The 24,670-nt window shown below is 35.3% G+C and overlaps 2 protein-coding genes and 1 non-coding gene across 3 annotated transcripts; 1 reads left to right on the forward strand and 2 right to left on the reverse strand.

Annotated features, from left to right (window-relative positions):
- Positions 1–8,034: 8,034 nt before the first annotated feature.
- On the reverse strand, positions 8,035–9,900 carry LOC116136852. Its single transcript, XM_031422518.1, has 4 exons — positions 9,546–9,900; positions 9,034–9,269; positions 8,222–8,431; positions 8,035–8,117 (listed from the first exon to the last, which is right to left on the reverse strand). Exons 1-4 carry the CDS (start codon positions 9,898–9,900, stop codon positions 8,052–8,054), a joined length of 867 nt encoding a protein of 288 aa, XP_031278378.1. The 3' UTR covers positions 8,035–8,051.
- A 57-nt stretch (positions 9,901–9,957) lies between these two features.
- Positions 9,958–10,662, reverse strand: LOC116136853. The gene has a single exon (XM_031422520.1). It carries the CDS (start codon positions 10,660–10,662, stop codon positions 9,958–9,960), a length of 705 nt encoding a protein of 234 aa, XP_031278380.1.
- Positions 10,663–11,706: 1,044 nt separating this feature from the next.
- On the forward strand, positions 11,707–11,902 carry LOC116137209. The gene has a single exon (XR_004129134.1). It is a non-coding gene; the product is annotated as a U2 spliceosomal RNA (small nuclear RNA).
- Positions 11,903–24,670: the final 12,768 nt, after the last annotated feature.

Raw genomic sequence — 24,670 nt, forward strand, 5'->3', positions numbered from 1 at the left:
CTTTACATTAAATTACTAATATGCCATCAAGTTGTTATGGGTTAATAAAAAGACTAATTTGTCCCTGTGAGTTTGTAAAAGATACTGTTATTTGAGATTTAAAAAAAAAAAAAAAAAAAAAAATATATATATATATATATATCTTGAGTTTATGGATTTAAATCATTTATTTGAATTTAGGCCATTAAAATGTTGATTTATTATTTATATGAAATATATAAATTTATATATTAATTAATAATTAATTCAAACCCGAAATCTAAAAACCCTAGTCACCCCTGGTTTCTTTCTCTACATCGCCTCTTCTCTACCTCAGCCACACCGCCGCTGCTTTCTCCCTCTATCTTCCACAACAGAACAAAAATCCATAAATCAATCTTACAATTACAATTAAATATTTTTCCGTATCAAATCTCCATCAATTCAGACTACCATCATATCATATGATTCCATAATGAGATTTCTAAATTATTGAAAAACAAGAGTTATCTTATAGTTAAAAATTAAAGGGTGCGTTTAGTGTAGTATTTTGGATAAGATTTTGAGGATAGTATTGGATTGTTGGATAGGGGAGTATTATGAGGTAAATTTGAAAAATTTATGAAAAAACCCTTAGGTTTACTAATTTAATTAAAGACCCTACTATATAAAATAACAAAAACACCCCCACCACCTGCAGTGTCAGATTCTGGCCGCCATCGCCGGAATCTGGCCGAAAAATTTCGTTACGGCACAGACCGATCGGATCTGTGCCGTAACGCATCATTATGGCCTGTTATGGCCGTCGACGGCCGGAAAGGCCAAAACGACGGCCATCTTTGGCCGTCAACGACGGCCAAAGATGTGGCCATTGTTTTCGGTCAACGACGGCCAGATCCGTGGTGGATCTGGCCAGAAAAGGCCAGATCGGTGTAATTCTGGCTATTTATGGTCGGAATTTAGGCCGTTGTACAGATTCCGGCTATCACCGACAGTGGTTGCCGGAATCTGACAAGTTGGGTTGATGGAGGGGTTTTTGTTAATTTTAAAAAAAAAAATTCAGGGGCCATTTAGTGAAATTAATAACCTTATGAGATCTAAAAGTAATTAAAAAAATAGGGTAATATTTCTGGAATAGTGTGCCAAACATTATTTGGAGAATAGGATTGAGAATATGGATAAAAATAGGGAGCCAAACGCACCCAAAAATATTTTAATAAACTTCATTTTAAAGAAACATATTTTTCAATCCATACCGAGGATCAATTTGTTGTTCAAAAAACAATCTTGGCCTTGGGACGTTAAAGACATCTCAACAAACAAAAAAGAAGAAAGAAAACTGGGCAGTCTAAAGGCTTCCCCAAAATAAATTAATAGAAAAAAAAAAAAAAAAAAACAAATCATTCAAAGGTTTAAATAGCGGAAAAATCTTAAAACACAGGAATTTGATGGAATTAACAAAAAAATATTTATGTGAAAGCCTCTTCTGTACCGATTCCATAACCCATCACCACCACCACCGTTCTATCTTCCACAATCGTCAACAAGATCACCAAAATTTACAAACATTTAATCACCAAAATCCATAACATCAACAAAACAAAAATCCACAACAGCACCAAACTCATAAGAAATCTAAATGAACAAAATAAACAAACCGAAGGAGAGGATTTTTGACGAAAAATGTACAACACTAACAGATCGAAATACAGCAAAAGATTGAAGCCGCGGTGGTGGGTTCGGGAAAGGGAAAATGGAACGGTCGCTGCGGATTAGGGATAGGAGAAAGGGGCGCGGCTGTTGGTTAGGGAGGGATAGAGGGCGGGGGTTGTGGGTAACGGTGGGAGAGAGGACCTACGATTGTGGAAGATCGAGGGAGAACGGAGCGGCGGTGTGGGTGAGGTAGGGAAGAGGCGATGTAGGTAAAGACACTAGGGGTGACTGGGTGTGTTCGATTTGGGGTTTTTTTTATCTTCTATTGTTTTATGTTTGAATTAATTATTAATTAATATATAAATTTATTATATGATATTTTTTTTTTTCAAAAAAGTGATTTAAATCCATAAACTCAAGATAAAATTTTTTAGTCATTTTATTAACCCATAACAACTTGATTGTAAATTTAATGTAAATGATGGGTATTTATATTATTGATTGAGTTGACTTCTCATACACTAATAAAAAATTAAATATTAAATTTTTAAGGGTATTTTAGCATTTTGAAGAATTATTGACAGAATCCCAAACCAAACATGATGGAAAGTTATTGTTTATCATTTTTAAATATTTTGGGTACTAATTTGTCTATACGGCAAATCACCATAAGTTGGGTACATGTGCCTTTGTTTAACTGGTTTAGAGAAATAGGAAATGGGTAGGAGTCTAGGAGATATCAGAAAATGTGATAAAAGAGAGCCAGAATTTCATTGACCAGATTACCCCTATAAAAGCGTAGTATTTCTGACCTTTTTAAAAGATACGAGTGAAAATTGTAGGGGTAATCTGGTCAAAACATATCATGCGCGCAATTTCATAAAACCATCGATCAAGAACATCTCTCGTCTACAAACCAATTTCATAACATCACCGATCAAGAACATCTCGTCTACAAGAGTCAGTCACCAAGAAATGGATCCTCAGTCGCATTCACAGGTCCAAGACGTCCTACTTACAGTAAATGAAGTGGAACCTTATACGGCCGCTGAAAGAATTGAACAAATTCTTGAGCCTCTAGGCTATCACCGCGAAGCTGATGGAGTTGATGAAGCGATAAAAAGGTTCCTCCGGCATGACAACGACGTTACTACATTGCTGGAATTCGGTTTCCTATTTGAAAATCAGCTCCCCAACCCGGACTTTCCGGACATCCAGTTGGCTGACATAAAAAATCTGCTTGCCGAGGTAAACGACTTGCTTCTGATGCCCACTGGAATCAACGCTCTTTCTTATCGTGTTAGAAATATATTAAGAATCTTCAGGTTTCCGGTTCAAGTTACGATCGAAAGACTGAGAGCGGGTAATATCACGGTTGATGAAGCTCTTTCTGAACTAAATGGGCTTATTTAGTTGTTAAATTTTGGTGCAAATTTCGTAAGCTTTTCTTGATGTTGTTTGATTTGGTTTTCATGTGAACTGCATATTTTTTAGGCTTGTCGCATTTTATTTTACTTTGGTTTCTGGTTCTGGAGTATTTTAGGACGATGAGTTTTGAGACTGTTTTTTTTTTTACATTCTAGGATTTCTCCGCCTGTATAAATGAATGATAATTCTGAAACAGTTCACACAAATTTTGCAAGGCTCTGCTGTTATCCTAGGCTCTCATACCAGATTACCGCTTATTGTTGTTGGATAAACTCCAATCATCATCAATAATTTATAAGTTCTAGTTTGATTATATTTTTGTAGAATATTCATGGATCTACAAAATATTATAACTTTTTTCCACGGAATCACTTTGACAAAGGTAGCCCCAACAAGCATTCCTTACACGTTCTCCATGCATGCCGTAATCTTGATTCCCTGCAAATACCTGAAATTACAAGTGGACACAGTTTCAGCAAGTTTGTGTTCTGGACACCCGTGCGTACAACACTGTTATTGATGGATTCTGCAAGTCAGGTAAGGTGAGCAAAGCTTACCAGCTGCTGGAGGGAAATGAAGACAAAGGTCACCACCCCACTGTTGATACCTATGGTTCTGTCCTTGACGCCAGTTGACGGGCTTGCTAAAATCGACAGGCTTGATGAAGCTAATTACATGCTTTTCGAAGAGGCAAAATCAAAAGGCATAGAATTATATATATATATATATAGTAGTCTCATTGTCATTGATGGTTTCTGGTAATTTGGTAGAATTGATGAAGCATATCTAATCATGGAAGAGTTGATGCAGAAAGGTTTGACACCTAATGTATACACATGGAATTGCTTGCTTGATGCCCTGGTAAAAGCAGAGGAAATCAATGAAGCCCTTGTCTGCTTTCAGTCCATGAAAGACTTGAAATGCACCGCCAACCATGTAAGGTTAGAAATGGTCTTTGCAAGGTTAGAAAATTCAACAAGGCCTTTGTGTTTTGGTAAGAGATGCAAAAGCAAGGTTAAAAACCCAATACCAGTTTTGCATGGCTCCTGTGTTAGTGACTTTTATTAAATCATTCATCGGTTTTAAATTTTTCTCAAATTTTGATTTGACCAATGCAGAAATTATGGCCCGTTCATTATTCTAATAGTTTTTAAAATAATCTTTGAAAAAAAAAATTAAATTAGACAAGTATTACGATATAGGATTTAAAAATTAATAAAAATATCTCTTATATTTGTTTATTTACTAAATACCCCTATAATAAAATATTAAAAGTTAACAAAAACACCTCCAACCCTCTCATTAAATATGGATAATCGGCCACCACCGCCGAAGTGTGGCAGGAGTATTTTTGCAATTTCTAAAAAAAATATTTGGAGGTATTTAGTTAAATTAACAAATTTAGGAGATTTAAAATAAATTAAAAAATATAGAATAATATTTTGGGAATAATGACATTTGACTGTTTAACTTTTTTGGGAATACTAATAATAGTATTCCCAAAAGCGAACCAAACGAACCCTATTGTTGTTGGATAAACTCCGATCATCATCATATAATTTATGAGGTCCAGTTTTATTATATTTTTGTAGAATAGTAATGTATATACAAAATATTATAACTTTTCTTTCTTATGTTACAATATTATTCAACCTTATTAATTGTCACTTGATACATAATATTTTGCATATAATTATAGCCCTTTGAGTTTTTTAATTGAATAACAAAATCCTTCTAAGATTTTTAATATAAATAAAATCCATCTATCATATATGTTGAAATATCAGTAAAAGAGTGATTATAATAAATAAATTATAAATTCATGATAGTATAAGTTCTAACAACTTAACAACATTAAGAAAATTTGTCATTTTAAAAATTTAGAATTTTTTTTTTGTTAATGAACAAAAAGGTAGATGTCTTTTTTAACTCTAAATTAAGGTGCGTTTGTTTCAATATTTTTGTACTATTCTATCCCTATCTTACCGAAAATACATATTTGTTTCTCTATTCTTAAAATCCTATTATATTTTATAAATTTTTTAAACCCTCTAGGTTTATTAATTTAACTAAACACCCCCCAAAAAAGTTTAGAAATTGCCAAAAACACCCCCATCCACCCACCCACCCACATTTGCAAGATTCCGACCACCACAGTTGAAAGGTAGATAGTATAATGGCTCACTACCAGCTAGATCTAGCCGGTAGTGTGTCGATCTAGCCTTTTCTAGTCAGATCTATGATCAAAGATCTTTGGTCGTAGCTAGTCGTCAACGATAGCCATATCTTTGGCTATCGTTGACGACCAAACGCAGCTAGATCTGATCATCAATGGTCAAATCTAACTGTAGATCTGGCCTTTTTCGACTAGATCTACGATGGATCTAGCTGGAAAGACCATATCAATGTACGATCGGTCAAATCCAGTCGGTCATGCACCGATACAACAACTCAATCACCCTACGATGGTGGTGGCTGGCTACTAGTATTTAATGGGTAAGTGTGGGTGTTTTTATTAATTTTTAATATTTTATTACAGGGGTGTTTTCTAAATTAACAAACCTACGGGGTGTTTTTCTTAATTTTTAAATTCTACGTCGTAATAACCACCCAACCCTTACTTTTTCAAAAATCCTATCCAAAATAATAAAAACAAACACATCCATGAGAATGCGAAATCATAAAATCATTTAGAAAAAGAGTCTTTACAAAGTGCCATTTTTGTAAGGCCAAATTTCTTTTTTCCACCCGAGTTTTATTGAAACTACTTTGCCACCAATAAAAAACCATCAAATTCCACCCAACGTTAGTCTTCTTCTATTGATAATTTTCTTTGACCAGATGTGACCATTGAAATACCCTTATTACCCTTATAAATCCTGATTAAATAAATTAATAAACTACATTAGAACCCCAAGTTAATAAAATTAACAAAATAACGATATATATTTTAAATTTGCACCAACACCATCTTCTTCACCACTTTCATTGTCACCCCACAATACACAAAATCAAAACTTTTCACCATCAATCATCTCCAAACACATAAAAACCAAAACTTCACCTAATCTTTCGTTTCCAAATGAATTTCCGCACCAGTGAAAGCGTCAGGACGAAGACATACGTCAACCAAAGATACTTGGTTGACTCTAGGGAGAACCGAGTAGGATGAGTGCGTGATTCTTGGGAACCAACAAAGAAGACTCGACCCTCATGCGGTAGTGGTCAAGATGATGATGCGCCTCCTGGAGGATGATGTGAAAACTAGACGTTTTTAAAGTTGTTCGGTCGGAAAAATGAATAAAGCTTACGTCCACTAATATTTTATTCGATTGTATGATAATGGGATACAAAAGACAGGTTTTCCCCAGCGATCATGGAAAATCTTTGTTTTTTGGGAGAGTTTTCTGGACATGAAGCCTAGACCAGAGAAAGTTTGTTTTTGTTTGTTTTCTTTACTCTCTCTCCCACCCTCTCTCCTTGACCGTTGTTGCCTTTATAGAGAGAGAGGGCTTCAAAATGTCATGATGGTAAGTGCATCAGCCCCGGACACGCCCCCGTGCGGAGCGAACATCAGGCTCAGAAGCTCACATGCCCCTACGTCATAGCTAATGATGGCGTTTGCTCTAACAGCAAGTGTCTTTGCAGGTCTCATAGAAGAAATCAGCAAATGGTTGTGCTACATTGTTCAATCAGCGATAATAAAGCTTTCTCAACGTCAGCTAACGGCTGTCCGGCATGAAGCTTAAGCTGCCTCTTCTTCACAACAACAATGTTCTTCATACCTGATTTAACTTCATCATAAAGTTCCTGCAAAAGTTGAAGTTCTCATTTAGTGAGTCCAATCCTAACAATACTCATGTAAGTCTACAAGAAGGTCTGAAGTTTAATTGAAATCAAGTTAGAATGCTTACTTTCACGGACAGAGGAACAATATCAGCACTAAAATCGCCTAGATCCTCAAAAAATGATTCGAGTAGACAACAAAAGTTATTAGCATCACCACGGTCCTCAAAAGCAACCGTATATGAAATCTCACTCTGGTGTTGCACCTGAGAAGTGAGTCTTAATGTAAAAAGGCCTCCATTTTTAATTGTCTCCAAGATGGTAAACACTAGTATATCTCTCATATGTTGTTTATACGTGTTTTTTTTTTTTAGTCTCTAAAGATGAAGTAAATTAAACAATTCCAGAGGCTAGAAGAAATGAAGAGTTTGGGTCGGTTTCACTGGTTCAAATGTCAGCCGAATTGTTGAAGGACAGACTGCCTGAGGCGAGAGAAGCAGCAAGAAGTACTGTAATTTCCATGTGCGATGCATTTACTGAAAATGAAGAGCAGAAGCAGGAAGCATGGCAATGCTTTTGCCAATCTAGTTTGCCACCCATTGATGCTCAGTCCATGCTCAAAACTACAGCTTCACAGTACAGTAAGGTTGGTGGTGGGCAGCTGCAGGAGTTCCGAAGTTTGTGTAAATCTTTCTGTCTCCATCATCATTGCGGTTAGAGCCTTAGAGGAGACGACGTTATGTTGTTGTCAATTTTCTACTTTTCGAGAAAGGAGGGAAAATGCTAAAATAAATTATTAGATTCTTGAATGATTAATTTTACAAGTTGCTTCAATAATATCGATTAGTGGGAGGAGCAGCAGAAACTGCTGTAACATCCTGTTCTTACCTCCAACATTCCAAGAAATGAACTTCAGTTCATTTTGTTTTCAGCCAGGACATCATTATGATTTCAGCAACATCAATAAAGAATTGTAATTGTCAATTACAGTGGGCGGACTGGAGAGTTTAGGCTATTTCTCCCAAATAAACCTAGACTTGTCTGCAAAATTGTGATTTCAGCCAGGACAACAACGTGCTAGCAAATAATGTTCTCTTGTGTACACGGCACAAGCCATAAAGAAATCAGTAAATGGTTGTGCTACCTTGTTCAATCAGCGAGAAAAAGCTTTCTCGACATCAGCTAATGGTTGTCCGGCATAAAGCTTAAGCTGCCTCTTCCTTCACAACAACAATGTTCTTCATACCTGATTTAACTTCATCATAAAGTTCCTGCAAAAGTTGAAGTTCTCATTTAGTGAGTCCAATCCTAACAATACTCATGTAAGTCTACAAGAAGGTCTGAAGTTTAATTGAAATCAAGTTAGAATGCTTACTTTCACGGACAGAGGAACAATATCAGCACTAAAATCGCCTAGATCCTCAAAAAATGATTCGAGTAGACAACAAAAGTTATTAGCATCACCACGGTCCTCAAAAGCAACCGTATATGAAATCTCACTCTGGTGTTGCACCTGAGACGTGAGTCTTAATGTAAAAAAGCCTCCTGGACCTTCATGGTCCAAACCTCTACGCATAAGAATAGCCTGCAATTGAATAAATGACAGCATGATGCTTAGAGAAATTGAAAGACACTTCTCCCAAACACAGAACAAACATTACAAAGTACACACAAAACAGCATCAGCAAACATCTATGGTTAGTATAGAACCTACATTAATATCTGCTGCTTGCCAATAAATGCTTGACGCATAAGCCAAGATCTAGACTCAGAAATACGAAAGGGTGCTTTTCATTACATTTTACGGTTAACAAGATCGAGATGAAACATATAAGATGCAAAATTTATGAATCTAGAAAGGAAAATGAGGGCATAGTCATATTGAATGGCCAAAAGATACCTCTAATATAGGCATAAAAGTCATCTTGCGGCAATCATCCATGAATTTATACTCGAGAAAATGATTAACACAGAACAAATATTACAAAGTACCACGGTTTGATTAGGCTTATGCACATATATAGAAAATGGCATGAATTTCAAAGCCTAAATGAAAACCAACAAGTCATGTGTAACTGAGAAAGAATGGTTTATGCAACTGATAAAAAATATAGTGCCACGGTTTATGCAATCGATAAGAAATAAAAAATGCCACAAGGGAAGAATTTACAAGTTTCAATAATGTACCAAGACGTAAGGAAGCTTCAGCCACCACAAATCAGACTTGATATCTGATTGATCACCCCTGACTATGTTCGCTGATGAACCATTTCCACCCAACCGAGAATCTTCATCAAATTTCATGGTAGTTTCCTGCTTTCCTTTTGCGAGGTTCTGCACCTTTAGTGCCTCTATATCTTTTGTTTCTCTAGACTTCATAACTTCAACCAAAGACCCTCTTTGACTCTTCTCCAGGCCAGTATCTAAAAGATTAAATTAAAAAAAAAAAAAAAAAAAAAAAAAGTTTATATATGCAGATAAATAAGAGTACTATCAAATTATTATACTTCCCCTATTTTCATTTTTGCTTTTTCCATGATCGTTCCTACCATAAATTCAGTAAACCAAATAATCTTTTTGGTCATTCAGAATGACTGAATAAAAAAAACCTTGATAATTAAGGTAACAGATTTGCAGAGTTCACCAACATTAAGAAAACAGTTCAGTATTTTTACAAAATAGACTCTTAGGAACATTACCAAACCTCTTGTCAATGTTCCCGACTCCCATTTCTTTTAGCCTCTTCTCCAGGTTTTCTGCTTTATTTTGCAAGCCTTTTGACCCTCTATTTGATGCTTCGGTTCCATTCTTCTCTCCTTCCATAGTCCCCGACATGCTTTCCCCTGAATCATGATTTGTACTTGCTATACCACTCTTCTTCTTCTTCTTTTTCTTATACTTTGAACTATCCTCCATACCTGAAAATCCCTTTGCATCACTTCTCAAACTCGTAGGACTCCTAAACTTAAATTTTTTCTTAAACATTAATTTCTCATTACTCTCATCCATCTCTTTTGCTTCTTCAACACCCTTAAACTCGTTCAAAATGTTCATATATGATCCGGGTGACTTCCCTTTTCTAGAATTCAACTTCTTCTCCAACTTAGACAATCATGAGCCAATCTCTTTTTCAATGCCTGTTCTACTCTTAGAATTCACAAATTCATCAAGAATGTCACCTTTTTCGTTATCAGCTCCCCGTGCCTTGCCTTCAATCTTTCGCACTTCTCTGGCCATTGCCCTAATTTCATTAATTTTATATTCTAACTCGGTTTCATCCAAATCAACCACGTTTTTATCTACCAAAAAGCTCCCTTTTTTTATTCTATTAATACCCCTATCTAAAGCATCCAAATTCTTGTTTTCCTCGTCGGAATTTGAATTTCCCAGAAAACAAACACTACAAATTGTTTGTAACATCAAAACCCCAACCAAACCCATGCCAACTTTCAGGACAGACATTGCAGACAATTTACCTAAACTGCCACTGTAGTCTCCAGCAACACCCTCGGTCTCCGTGACCTGAATTTCCTCGACTTCATCAACGGCAGGGACAACTCCGACGAGTTCGTCGAGTTGAGGCTCGGAAAAGGTGTCGTTTTGAGGCGGTAATACAATAGGGATTACGGGCTCTATTGGATATGGTTTTGTTAGGGTTTTGAGGATTTTGGGGCGCAAGTGATTTTTCCGCTTCGTGAGTTTTTTTGGAGGGCGTGGACTGGAGATGGAAGAAGAAAGAAGTGGTTTTAGTAATTTTGGGGTGGTGTTAGTAAGTGATGTAAGAACGGAGAAGGCGGCGCAGTGCGCACCAGCCATTGCTAACGAAGGGAGGTGGCGGGGTGGTGCGCGGCCTTTTACTTCAGTTTTCGGGTGGGAATTTTAGAGAAAGCTTTTACTCGTGCTAACATACGCCGGGTGTTAACGTTGTGATTGGGGAAGATTACGAAAGCCCATTAAGTGTATGGGCCAAAAGGCCCAACCCAAAAATAACCCATGGATGATCCAGGATTTTAGGGGCGTATACAAGCTAAGCCTAGCCGAGTATCTAAACACTTGAGCTCGGTTTGTGATGAACAATGTCGAGTTCAAGCCGAGCTCGCTTAAGTTTGAATACTTGGGCTGGAGCTCAAGCTCGCTGCTATGGATGGGTACTTGAGTTCGTGCTCGAGTGATCGAGCTCGAGCTTTGAGTTTACTATAAGAAATGGGTTATTTGTCATTTTAAAAACTTGAAAATAAAAAAAAAAAATTACAAAACTTTCAATCTGGCCCTCCGAGCGGGATGAGACTCATGAGTCTATTGAGCCGAGCTTTACTTGGATCGAACTTAGTTCGACTCCTTAAATGAGCCACTCGAGTGCAAGCTCGACTCGATTGATTTCGAATTGAGTTTGAGTTTTTCACAAGCCGAGCTCGAATAGCTCACGAACTGCCCAACTCGCTTCTCATTCCTATCCGACATCAAGTTTTTCTTCTTCACAATACCCATGCTTAATGTCTCACATAGATCTACTTAACTGTTTAATTCATATTACATAGTTCATGAATTCAAAAAAATATGATGAATATTAAAAATAGAAGAATCAAAATAAATAAATTATAATATTAAAGTAATTCTCTCCATATAAAAAATTGCCGGTTGATTGAAAAGCACAGTGACTCTATACATTGATCGGGCGGCTCATGCAGCATCATCATGATGATAAAAGGATAAAAGTCTGCCAAAGGGATTGCTCCAGTGGCCTGTAGTCATGCCAATTATCACATGTACTCTGAGTTTTCGAAGTCCCACATTGCTCAAGGGCAAGCAAGACAGGAAACGGGTGAAGTATAAATTGGAAGCTGAGGGGCCATTCTAAGCATACCTTTCTCGGCCTTTTGGCTAAGACCAAGTGTAGTATCTGTTCTTATCAGTTTAATATCTGATACGTGGGCCATCGGTCCACATGATATTAAATTAATTTTTTCAGGGAGGGAGCCCACCACGGTAGCTTGCTATCGGGGCTCTCGAGCGTCGCCCATGCGTTGCACTACTGCAAGGGCCTGGCGCATCCCGCCAATTCCAGTTCTTAATTTTATTGATTCAAATCTTCTTTACCAATGAGCATGGATCGTCAGTGCCCATTCCAACTTATTTTGTTAACATGGATGTGTAATGCTGATATCATCTCAATTAAGTCATCTACATAATCATTAAATAGAGAATTATCAAATATTGTCATTTATATATAATCTAGTGTGAGCGAAGTGAAAACGTTTTTATGCTCAAATTCACAGGAGCTGTTAGATTTAGATTAGATGAAAGTGGTTAATTTATCTCATTTTAAGTCAATAATGGGTATTGTAATAATCCGACCCATTATCTAAATAGAGGAAAATTATGCACGGTTGAAGCAAAACTTCCATGATTTTGTAGTAGTGTGGCTCCAAATCGGTGAAACAAACAATTGGTAATTGACACAAAAATACCGAAAGATCAATTCGTTAGACAAACATTTGGTAGTTGGCAGGGAAATATCTGGAAAAAACAATTTAATAAAGAAACATTTGGTAAATTGAAATAACGCGGTGCTAGAAGCATTTGTTTTTTTATTGGGTTTATAGGGGTATTTAATAGAACTTAAGAATTAATTGAAATACGTACAAATATCTTGTGATTCACAGTGTAAAGCCTTCAAATTTAAAAAAAAAAATGGAAATCAATTCATGAACTGAGCCGAGATGCCTTGGAAGTGGCTAAAGACAGAGGCAAACCAAACTACATAAACCTTGTGGAAATCGTGGATATTTCAACTGCCATGAGGAAGTGTTTTGTTCATTGGGACAATCAGATTTATGTTTGGTGTTATCAATATAACCGTGTCTTATTCTCTCACAAACAGCCGAACACAAAACCCCACGAAGCCTCAAAACGGGTTATCTCTGACCCAAACCTCAATTCAACAGGTCTCCATGATTCATGCAAGTGGTTTGTGGCTCTCTCACTTGCCACACCAACGTTCAATCTCTACTAACCAAACACAAACAGAGGAGGGTAAAATAAAAATTTTATTATTGAAATTCTATTTTAGTAAAAGACATTGTTATGGCTATTGATTAAAATTTGCTTAAATTGACTTTATAATTGTTGCTGTAGACAAAAATTTACATAAATTAACTATATAAAAGAAAAGTTACTATTAAAAGTTGTGCACCGGTGAAGCTAGGGATGGCAATTTATGGGTTATAAGGTCACCCACCCCAACCCAAAAATACCCATCCCAGCCTATTTTGAATGAATTTATTGTATTGTTATTATGGACGTGTAATATAATCATCATAATATAGAAGTCTGCCAAAGGGGTTGTTCCAGTGGCCTCTAGTCATGTCAATTATCAGATGTCCTCTTAGAGATGGCAATGGACCCGGTAGTACCCAACCCAACCCAAAAAGGCCAGATTTTATCCAGTGTTTGCAGGCTTAGGCCTAATTTTAAGGCCCGACCTCGGATACTGGCTGGGTCAGGCTTGGGTATGCCTTCAAGCCCAATCCGACAATTTTAGTATTAATTTTCATAAATTATCTTTATATTGTATATTTAATTACAAGATTATCCTAAATATATATACCCATTTTTCTCAAACCTTAATCTCATCCCATTTGATGAGTATTCAAAAATAAATTAATATTTTTAAAAACTATTTTTAGAATTAAAAATATAAAAAAATTGAAATTTATTAATATTTAAAAATTGAAATTATAAAAATGGACAAGCTCGGGCCGGACCTGAGGTTACAAAAACCCCATTGAACCGGGCTTGGACTTTACATATTACACCTGTGATAGGCCCGAGCCGGTTTTGGGCCTTTGTCATGAGATCGGGCTTGGGCTTGGGCCAAGGAGTACCCAATCTCGGCCCCGTCCATTGCCATCACTATGACAGTGCTCTGAGTTTTCGAAGTCCCACATTGCTCAAGGGAAAGCAAGGCAGGAAGCGAGTTGACTATAAACAGGAAGTAATGTATGATTAGCAGCAGCGCGCTCCGCGCTTACTGCATTTCCTAGTTCGTTATTTTTGTCCCTCTACTGAGAGTTTTCCTTCATTGTTGAATTTGTGGTGAAATGGGAATGACACTGTAGGAAGTAATTATTTTGCATTTTTGAAATGGGAAGATAGTGACGCCATTTGTTTAAATGGTAGACACACGCGCGTACTCACAAGGGTTTCTATAACTCTAAATTTGTTATTTTAAAAAAGATATAAAATGTTTCATTAAAGATGTAAATTAAATATTAAATATTATCAATAAAACAAATAATAGTTGTTTATGTTATTTAATAAAAATAAAAACATTAATTTTGATTCAAATATAAATTTCATGCAAAAGAAAAAAATAGATTTTTTTTTTTTTTTTAAAACAAAAGTATTACACTTAGGTTTCCTAAAACTAAAACTTCTAATTTTTCCAACTGGATGGCCAATGGCTGGAAATGGGGTTTACGGGAACTGCCCTTTATGTTTTCACTTAGTATGTTTTCACCCTACAAGAAACACTGACTATTTTTGAGGCCCTTTATGTTTTCACTTAACCCCTTTTTACCCTTCAAGAAACTTTTCTCGTCTGAAAGAATCAGTGGCCAATAAATGGATCCTCAGTCGCGTGCTCAGGTCCATGACATCCTACTTATAGTAAATGCAGTGATACCTTATACGGCGGCCAAAAGGATTGAACAAATTCTTGGGACTCTCGGCTATCACCGCGGAGCCGATGAAGTTGATGAAGTGATAGTTAGGTTCCACCAGAATAACAACGTGGATATTACATTGCTGGAACTCAGTTTCGTTCTTGAAGATAAGCTCTTGAACCAGGACTTTCCAGGCATCAATATGGCTGACATACCAGATTTGCTTGCCCAAGTAGAACCCTTGCTTCAGAGGCCAGTACGGGCAGCCAGAATTTATGCTCTTTCTTATCGTGTTAGAAATATACTAAGAACCTTTGGGTTTAGGTTCCGGATTCAAGATACGATAGAAAGACTGAAAGCAGGTATCATCACCGTTGAGGAAGCTCTTTTTGAACTGAACGGGCTTCTTTAATTTGGACAATGAGTTTTGACTCTTTTTTTTGTACATTGTAGGAATGGCTGATCGATAACGGATTTCGGTTTTTTACTCTCCTGTACGATATTCAGTTCTGGTAAATCTTCTTTGTCGTACTTCTTTAGTTCTTGTTGTGATCTAATGATTCCTCTGTACTAATTGTATAAATGAAATGATCGTTCTGAAACTTACACTAGTTTTGAATGGCTCCTCTATTATTGACTTTATTTATTTTTCTTAAATCACGCATCACTTAGCAATCTAATTAAATTTGTCTAAAATTTGGATTTGACCAATTCACAAATTACATGTCTTTGACAATTTTAATAGATTACCGCTTATTGTTGTTGGATAAACTCCAATCGTCATTAATAATTTATAAGTTCCAGTTTGATTATATTTTTGTAGAATAGTAATGTTGTTGATGCGTGGTTTTGACACTAACGAAAAGCACGTATGAAATGTTGAGTTGGCCCCCAAAAGACACACGTGAATGGTTTGGAAAAATGAAAGTAAATGCAGTGAGAAAAGAGTTTTAAAATGGTTTGGATGCTAAGGAAGTAAATCTTACGTCCACTGATATTTCTATTAATGATAATGGTCAGGTCGCTTTAGACGACTGACTTTACACTGATGATATAAGGTATCAAAGACTGTCTTTGATAGAGAGAGAGAGAGAGTTTGTCAAGAGTAAAATGTGCGAATCCCCTTAATGAGAGAGGAGCTCCCATTTTATAGTGGGATGCCTTGAGGTAATGATCACTGAATCTGTAAGTTGGTGGGATGATCCGTGCAAATCTTTCGTTTAGAGTAATTCACGTGATTTGCTGCAGAAGTTGGACACGCGGGATCATCACAACTCCTTGCTGGCCTGACGTGCACCCATTACTCTGACGGAAGCAAGCCGTGGATGCCACCATGATCACACGAAGCAGCTGTGTCAGAATGGAAATAGGCTCTTCTCGAGGTCTGACCTTGCGCACTTAACTGGGCGCCACATCAAGCCTATGTTCCCAGGCATAACAAATGTATATACACTATTATTCAACCTTATTTATTGTCACTCGATACATAATATTTTGTATATAATTATAGCCTTTAAATTTTAATTGAATAACAAAATCCACCTGAGACTTTTAATATAGATGCAATAAAATCCATCTATCATATATGTTGAAATATCAGTAAAAGAGTGATTACAAACCACCACAGTCGCCTCGCTCAATACCACATTCGTAACAATATTTCTCATAATCATCGAAAACTTCAGCACAATATTTCTTAAAACAATCAATAACCCACTGTCAATTTACGAATCCAATCACATACCCACAAAAAAAAAAAAAAAAAAAAAAATCTGAAAAAAATAAAAATTATTCTCCAAAAACAATGTAAACATCTCATATTCAAATTAAAAGTTCAAATAATTAACTCAAAGAATATAATACAACTATACTAATAATTAACAAATTTAGTAATACTATATATGCATAATACAGCCATAATAATAATTAACAAATTCTTAGCATCTTTATGTTAATATAACTATATAAGTATAATAGACAACTCTATTGCAAAAATAAAAATAATATAAAAACTTTGTTCGACATTCGTTAACATGAAACTTATACCTTTCCAACTAATCTTTCAACAAAAATATAGCTTGAATTTAAAAACAAAATTGAGAAGCAATTAAAATTTCACTACTTGTAACATGATATATCCCTTAAAAATCTTCTTCTTTCGTTATATCATCTTTTAGTTCTAAGTATGATTTAAATAGCATATAAAAATTAGAGTTTATGTGGTAAAAGTATTTATGATTATAAAATAAATAAGCAAAAAAAAAAAAAAAAATCATATTTAATAAATAAAAAAAGAAATCCTAAAAATGCTTTATAAAATAAATATTTTGTACTTCGAAGCCCTTGAGGGGGTGTTTGGTTAGGGGTTATATGGGATTACTGAGATTATGTCATCTTATATTACTTGATTATCACGTTTGATTGTCAAATAATATAAGATTCCGATAATCTTAAAATAGCAATAGTAATTACTGTTGATAATATTGAAGATAATCTGATTACCTCAATTTTCTTAGGTATTCTAAGATTACCAGGGTAATCTTTTTTTGTTACAATTCTATCCCTTATTAATAAATTTTAGGACAATAATACCCTTATTTTTAAATTTATTTACATGAATATGACTTTTACTATTTCACCCTAATTAATTAATTTTTTGGACAAAATTACCCTTGAATTCAAAACAAATTGTAGCCCACCCAAGCCACCACCGCCACTCACCTGCCATTGCCTACTGCCGGCAACCACTGCTGCAGCCAAAACGGCGCACAAAAGGCCAAAAATGACCGTCGTGCACCGATTAATATAACTTTTCAGTAATCCAATATTCCCTGAACCAAACGCCCCCTAAGGGTTTCTGAACATTTTAAATAAGCTTTTTATAAGTATTAAAGACTAACGCGTTTACATACTAAAACTCGTCAAACTAATTTACACCCCCAAAAACTCTCGAAACTACTATGTAGACCCCAATAAGTGCGGGAGTTGACTAAATTTGACCAAACACAGCCAAGAACTACCCTAATTAATTCTGAACTTGACTATTTTACCCGAAAATTTATTAACAAGTCATTCTTAATAAAAAGGTAAAATAACTAATAAAAAATATTAAATAACACAATACCTTAACCTAAAATCACAAATATTAAATAAAAAAGATTACAAATTACTGTCATTGATTTTGAAAAATCAAGAATACATCAAAAACAATACTAAAAAAATCTAAAAACAGAAGCTAAAAGCTAAAAATATTTGCAAGTTCAATTTTTTTATTTTTTATTTTTTCAGATTCTTCAGATTTTTTATTTTTTAGTTTCTTTTCTATTTTCTTATTAAAAAAAATTGTAATATTTTACACAATATAATAACTTTTAATGCCTAACATTGGTGTTGGGGGCTATTTACTATGAGTAATACTACACATACATCATTTTCATACAACATTTCCCATACAATATTATGTAGCAAGATATGATTGGCTAATTTAAAGTTAAAATTAAACTTTCACCCAATCACATCTTGCCACATAATGTTGTATGAGAATAATATATGTGTAGTATTATTCATTTACTATTTAGATGAAATGAAAATAGGTGGGATTGGCTTGCCATTGATGGGCACAGCAGGTGAGGGCATTAAGATCATTCACCTTTTCTATCGTTTAAAGTAACCAAAAGATACTAAAAGGGTGTTTGGATCATATAATGTTTTATTATAAGAGTATATTATATTAACAAAAAGAAAGATCACCTTGAAGATTATTAGGGATGTTTAGAAATTGTGTTTGGTTGGTTCGAATTTGATGAATAATATGTTTGGTGGGAGGTTAAATGGATGGATATGTTACATAAATTAATAAATTGCCTTCATTTTTAAATATTAATATAATAATATTTTTTATTATTAATTTTTGAATCATTTCTTTTAACTCGCCTTTTTTTAATCGTTTCTAGTCATGGATATGTGATCTATGGCCGGAAAAGGCCTTATCAGTGCACGACCAACCAGATCCCGGTCGTGTACAATTATGGTTACGAAAGCCAGCGATCGACGGTGGTGAGTCACGGCCGGCGGTGGTCTTCGGTGGCTAAGGATATTTTGTTAACTTTTAAACTTTTAAATTTTTTTGTGGTAGGGGTGTTTTAACTAATTTCTCAAATGACAGGGTATTGGGTAATTGTTATTTGGTAGACATTTGAGGGCAATTATATCTGAAATGGTTTTTAATTAAGGGCAAAATGGAAAGAAAAATCATATTACCCTAGTAATGTTTTAAATTTTTAATAATAGCTTCTAACAAGGTAATAAGTAGACCTGGCAAAACGGGTATGGACCCGCGGGTCGGTCCGTACCCGGGTAAAAAATATAGGGTATGGGTTCAATAAACTAAACCCATTTTTATTTGACCCGTACCCGTACCCGGTCCAATAAATTACGGGTCATACGGGTGAACCCGTGGGCACCCGCGGGCACCCGTATAACCCTTCTATTCTGTTTTGATTTTTTTGAACAATCCCTAAAACTAAAAGTCCTTTATTCGAATCCATCTCTGCCTCTCACGCGGTCACGCCTCCCTCTCACGCGGTGAACTCCGCCCTCTCACGGAGTCACAGTCATCACGAATCCATCTCATCTCTGATCTCTCGACTCTCAGTCTCAGATCGCGGCCGCATCGTCACTTCGTCATCACTCTCAGAGAGATCATCTCGGTACGAAATAGAGGCTCATTCGCTCAAAGAGATCATCGCGGTAACGAAATAGGGCTCAGTCGCTCAGAGAGAGATCAGAAGCGAAGTTCGGCAAAAACAGGTTTCTCAAGAACAAACATTTTCGATTTTTTTTTTTTTTTAATTTTTTTGGGAAGCGATGAATTTTTATTCGAATGAAGAGTTTTTAGGAAGATTTGTTTGAGTTTCTTCATAGTTGCTTATGTTTGGTTTGGTACAGTTTGATGGCCCTTTGGTTGGTATAGTTTTATGTTTCAGTTTGTGCTTGGTTTTAAATTTTGTTGTTTGGTTACTTAGAAGTGGGGAAAGTTATGGAATGAATTGGAAAGGTAAAATAGCAATGGATCTTGTTTATGTGTTCTCTTTATGGGTTTAAACTTTAGGATTTAAAGGTCATTTCTACTTTTTTTTTTAAAACGTGGTAAGTTGGAACCCAGAACAATAATTCATCATTCATCAACTTACTGTAATTAATAGTTGGGAAAAGCTACAGAGTTAACATAACTATAAACATGTAATTAATCATTTTGTAGTCTAAAAGGAATACGAGACATGATTGATAGAGGGAATTCAATAGATATTATTCAGCTATATTTTTATAATACAAGTCAGATATCTATGGTTTTTATTTAATGATTATGGTTCCTCTTCAAGTTGATTGGCATTATATGCTCCAGGTGGGGGTTTAAATAAATCCAAACAACTAATCATCTTCATTTCACAGTAACAATTTTGTAGTTGGCTGTTGATAATTTATCTCATTAAAGATGCTTCAAATTCCATTTCCATTGCCTTTTCTTGAAATTACAAACTTGTACAAGATATTGGACTTTAATATTGGAGAAATAGGGCATCATGGCATTTCTGAAAAAGTTGTGATGGAAAATTTAATACTAACTTTTGATATTTATTGTATCATATCATCATAATCATTCATTCCCTTAATATAAATGGTTTATGATAATTTAATGAAATGGCGAGACTTTGGGAGAAGACCACTGCCACTCAGAAACACAATGTAGAGATTAAAAGAGAGAAAAAAAAAAAAAAAGTTGGTTGGTCGGTTAAAGACTTCTTCGTTCTCAAGAAAGGTCTTCTCCCTCCGCTCCCTGCTCATTCTTCTCAATTCCAGCACCATTTCAACCTTAATCCATCAGCAAATTCTCCCATTACTGAAAAGAATATTACAAATATCTTCCATATTGGAGACCTCGCAATTCCCTTTGGAATAAACTCGTTATTACAGTTTGTCAAACAATGTTAAATATTATAAATTTCAGAATAAAAGTTTGCAATAGTAACATTGTTTTATATCTCAATATCAGTGGTCAGCAAATAATTATAATTCCAGGTTCATGCTTTTCTTTTTCCTGCTTTTGATATTCAAGGTCTACAAGTTGTGCAGTCGGGTCACTTTTGATTTCTGGGATAATGTTAATTTAAAACTTAAAAACAAAAGAAAACTGATTAAATTGGTTTATAAGTACAGTGATTAAATGAATATGATATCAGCACTAAATTCTTGATGTTTGTTTCTTTATTTTATTGTATTTCCTTTGAGTGTTGTGAGAGACCTAATATTATATATATATATTTTTTTTTGTAGTCTCACATTGACATGGCGGATTCAGAAACTATAATACAGTATGGTCAACGTGAGAGCAAGTGACTGCTCTAGGTAATGCCACCTCCTTCTAGTTCTAGTATTCCTACACTATTTCTAGAAAAACGTAAAACATCAGAAGTTTGGAATTATTTTGAATATATGTTAGAATAACACTGAAAGGACTATGGTAAGGCATGCAATAAATCTTATGCATATGGTAGTGCCACACATGGACTAAAATAGAAGCGTCATATACAGAATTGTCCAAAACGTGCCAACCATGATGTAGGGCAATTATTGATTGATCATAATCATAGATTGCAAAGTAGAAAGATAGTCAAGAGACTTTTCGTGAATTATGGCCTTATCAATTTTCAACATAACTATCCATATTCATATGTGGAGAATCAAGGAACTAGGAGAGTCTTTTCATATGTGGGTATGAGCTTGTGCATTATTCTAGGAACACCGCTAAGGCGGATTGCTTAAAATTTGAAAGGATGAAGAAAAAACTAAGCTTGAATTAGGGAGGCTGACAAGTAGAATATGCTTAACTTCTGATGTTTGGACTTCTGGTACAACTGGGGATATATTTCTTTGACAGCTCTATATATAGATGAGGATTGGGAGTTACAGAATAAAATATTGAACTTTTGTCATATTCTCCTCCCACATCAGGGGTTGTTTTGGCAAAAATCATGAATTTCTTGCAAGAGTGGGGTATTGAAAAGAAAATTTTCTCATTACTTTGGATAATGCAAGTAGTAATGATAGGATGGAGGATATCTTGAGGAACCAGCTTGTGTGCAGAATGCTTTGTTATGTAAAGGTGAATTTTTCCATGTGCGATGTTCTGCACATATCTTGATCTTATTGTTCAAGAAGGGTTAAGAGCTGCTAGTGTTGCTTTGAATAATTCGAGATAGTGTGAAATATATTAAGCAACTGAGGCTAGGAGAATCAAGTTTGGGAACTTGCTGTACAAATGGGAGTGAAAAGCTCAATGGGGTTGAGATTGGATGTTTCCACTAGATGGAATTCGACATTTTTAATGCTTGATACAGCGTTAATATTCTTCCCGTGTTTGTGGCTTTGTCAACAGATACCTAGTTATAATTTGTTCCATCAAATGAAGATGGGATAGGGGGAGAGGATATGCAAGTTCTTGGAACCATTTAATGATATTACGACTTTATTCTCAGGTTCTAAATATCCTACAGCAAACTTGTACTTGAAATGTGTGGGAAATCAATTGCGTTTATTGAAGAGAGTACGAGTGAGGATGAAGTTGTTAAGAGCATGGCAAACAAATGATCCCAAAATTTCACAAATATTGGGATTCTTATAGTTTTGTGTTGACGATTGCAACTATTCTTGACCCACGTCTCAGTTTCGTTTGTGGAGTACGCTTTCAACAAAGTTTATGATTCAAATACTCCGTACTGAAGTTGGAGACTGTTAAGAATAACTTGCAAAAGCTTTTCAAGCTTACGAGGCTAGATGTTGTAAAGAGTTCCTGCCTCACCTTCAGTTGTTCTCCTGCGTAGTTCTACTTCTAGTAGGCGTGTAGATCATTCTTCTGTAAGTCACTATACTTTTTTTTATATTCTTATGATAAATAAAGTATTGTTTATTGTTTAATTTTAACTTTTGCCACTTACTGTTTAAATGATGTGATTTTGACAGCTATGAGAGTGTTTTCATTTCCACTAAGAAATCCGAGTTAGATCTTATTTGGAAGAGAGGAGGTTTAATCGCGTCATATATCAGAATTTGGATATCCTCGATCATTGAGAATAATCGTGATCGTTATCCGGTACTTACCATGATGGCTCGTGTATCATGGCAATACCATAACATCCGTTGCCTCAGAGTCCTCTTTAGTATTGGTAGTAAGTGCTCAACAAATATCGAGCTCACTTCGACCAAAAATGCAGAATCTTTGATATGCACTCGAACTTGGCTATATGGAATGAGTTTGAAGGTAACATGTTAACATAATATTTCGTATATTTTATTATTTACTTTATTAATATTTGTAGTCGATCATTGTTTTGTAGATAATGAGGTGAAAGATGATTCGATGATGATCTTGATGTGCCATTGACTGATCTCGGACCGTGGAATCAGAGACTCTATCACGCCCCCTGTGGATGAACATTTGCTGTCTTAAGAATTTTTTTGTTGAATATTGGTATTAGTATTTGTTATTTTTATGGTATTTATAGTTTATTGACTTATTGGTTTGTTTATGTGTAATTGTGTATTAGTGATTTGTATTTGTTTGTTTTGGTTGGTATTTGTAGTTTTGTATTATATGTTATTGTTTGTTTATTTGTTATTTGTTTTTTTGGTTCATATTGTTTTATATTCTTAATTGAATTGAATTTAAAGTAGTTGATTTAGGGGGTGTAAATGTAAAAAATTAAAACTGTAGGAATTTTGGGGGTGTAATTGTCATAATGGAAAACTGTTAGGGGTGAAACTGTCAAAACCGAAAGCTGGAGAGAGAAAAAACGGTCCACCCGCGGGTCCACCCGTACCCGTATAGGGTAGGGCACGGGTCCAAAATATTGGACCCGTATATATCCACCCGTTTTGGACCCGTACCCGTTTTACCCGTATCCGTTTTACCCGGCCCGTACCCGGCCCACCCACCCGTTTTGCCAGGTCTAGTAATAAGAGTACCCCTCACATTACCAACAGTGACCACTATTTGTAATAAAAGATTACCGTATTATTTTATTAGGCCAAACGACTTGCGCATACCCAAGGTTTGCTGAAACGACAAATTGGTACCCAAAAGGTTTTGAAAAGACAAACAGGTACGCCGGAATTTGGCCGAAAATTACGTTACGACACAGACCCCATCGGATTTGTGTCGTAACGCGCCGATCTGGCCTTTTTCGACCAGATCCGTGACTGATCCGGTTGAAATCTGGCCGTAGGTGGTGGGTGTGTTTTTTGTCATTTAACAAACTTTTTATATATGGGGGTGTTTAGTTAAATTAGCAAACCTAGGGGGTTTTTCAAAATTTTTTAAAAAAACTAAAATTCAAGGGCATTTTAGTCTTTTCACTGTTAACAAACATAAATCACTAACAGCACATGACGGAAGGTACCTGTTTGTCGTTTCAAAACCTTTTAAGTACCAACTTGTCGTTTCGACAAACCTTAGGTATGTGCAAGTTATTTGCCCTATTTTATTACTTGCAAACCAAACACAAGAATCTTGCAAAATAAACAAATATTACTCCCTTTATCTTATTTATCCTCTATTCAAACGGCCCCTAACGGTAAGGGGTTGAGAGTAATTACCAACAAGGGGTTTATTTGATCAAACCTTGGTGGTTTTAAATTATATATATATATCCAATAAAATAAATATAATAAGTGCTCAAATCAGAGAAAATTAATTCTTTATCATAAAATTTTCTATTGATATAATATTTAAAAATAATTATATAAAAGCTGAAAAGTATAAAATTAAAAAATGCTAAACAAAAAAAACAAAAAAAACCAATCCTCAGTCCCCAAATTTGATTAATTTGATTTGGACCAGTAATCCGCATTCCCTGATTTCCATCATATACCTGTATCGGCTATGCGACACTTTTCAAAAGAAAGGGTTTGATCCAACAACCGAAAACCCTTACACACCATATTTTCACCATATTTTCAGATCTTCTCTTCTACTCTCGACTAACATTAAAATTAAGAAGAACAATCATTCGCCTAGATACTGAAAGCTCACCATGTTAAAAACTGACTGAAAACACTAACCTTTATACCAAACGGCGAACAAACGGAAAACGGCATCACACGCC

The sequence above is a fragment of the Pistacia vera genome, unplaced genomic scaffold (genome assembly GCF_008641045.1).
Source record: "Pistacia vera cultivar Batoury unplaced genomic scaffold, PisVer_v2 Contig320, whole genome shotgun sequence".
NCBI classification, from domain to species: domain Eukaryota; kingdom Viridiplantae; phylum Streptophyta; class Magnoliopsida; order Sapindales; family Anacardiaceae; genus Pistacia; species Pistacia vera.

What these genes read in the sequence shown, in the direction of transcription:
- LOC116136853 (XM_031422520.1), bottom strand. Translation starts at nt 10,662, where the DNA reads ATGGCTGGTGCGCACTGCGCCGCCTTCTCCGTTCTTACATCACTTACT.
- LOC116136852 (XM_031422518.1), bottom strand. Translation starts at nt 9,900, where the DNA reads ATGAACATTTTGAACGAGTTTAAGGGTGTTGAAGAAGCAAAAGAGATG. An exon ending in GAACATTGACAAGAGGTTTG is followed by an intron (nt 9,270 to 9,545) that starts GTAATGTTCCTA and finishes TTAATCTTTTAG; the next exon opens with ATACTGGCCTGGAGAAGAGT. An exon ending in TTGTTCCTCTGTCCGTGAAA is followed by an intron (nt 8,118 to 8,221) that starts GTAAGCATTCTA and finishes CAACTTTTGCAG; the next exon opens with GAACTTTATGATGAAGTTAA.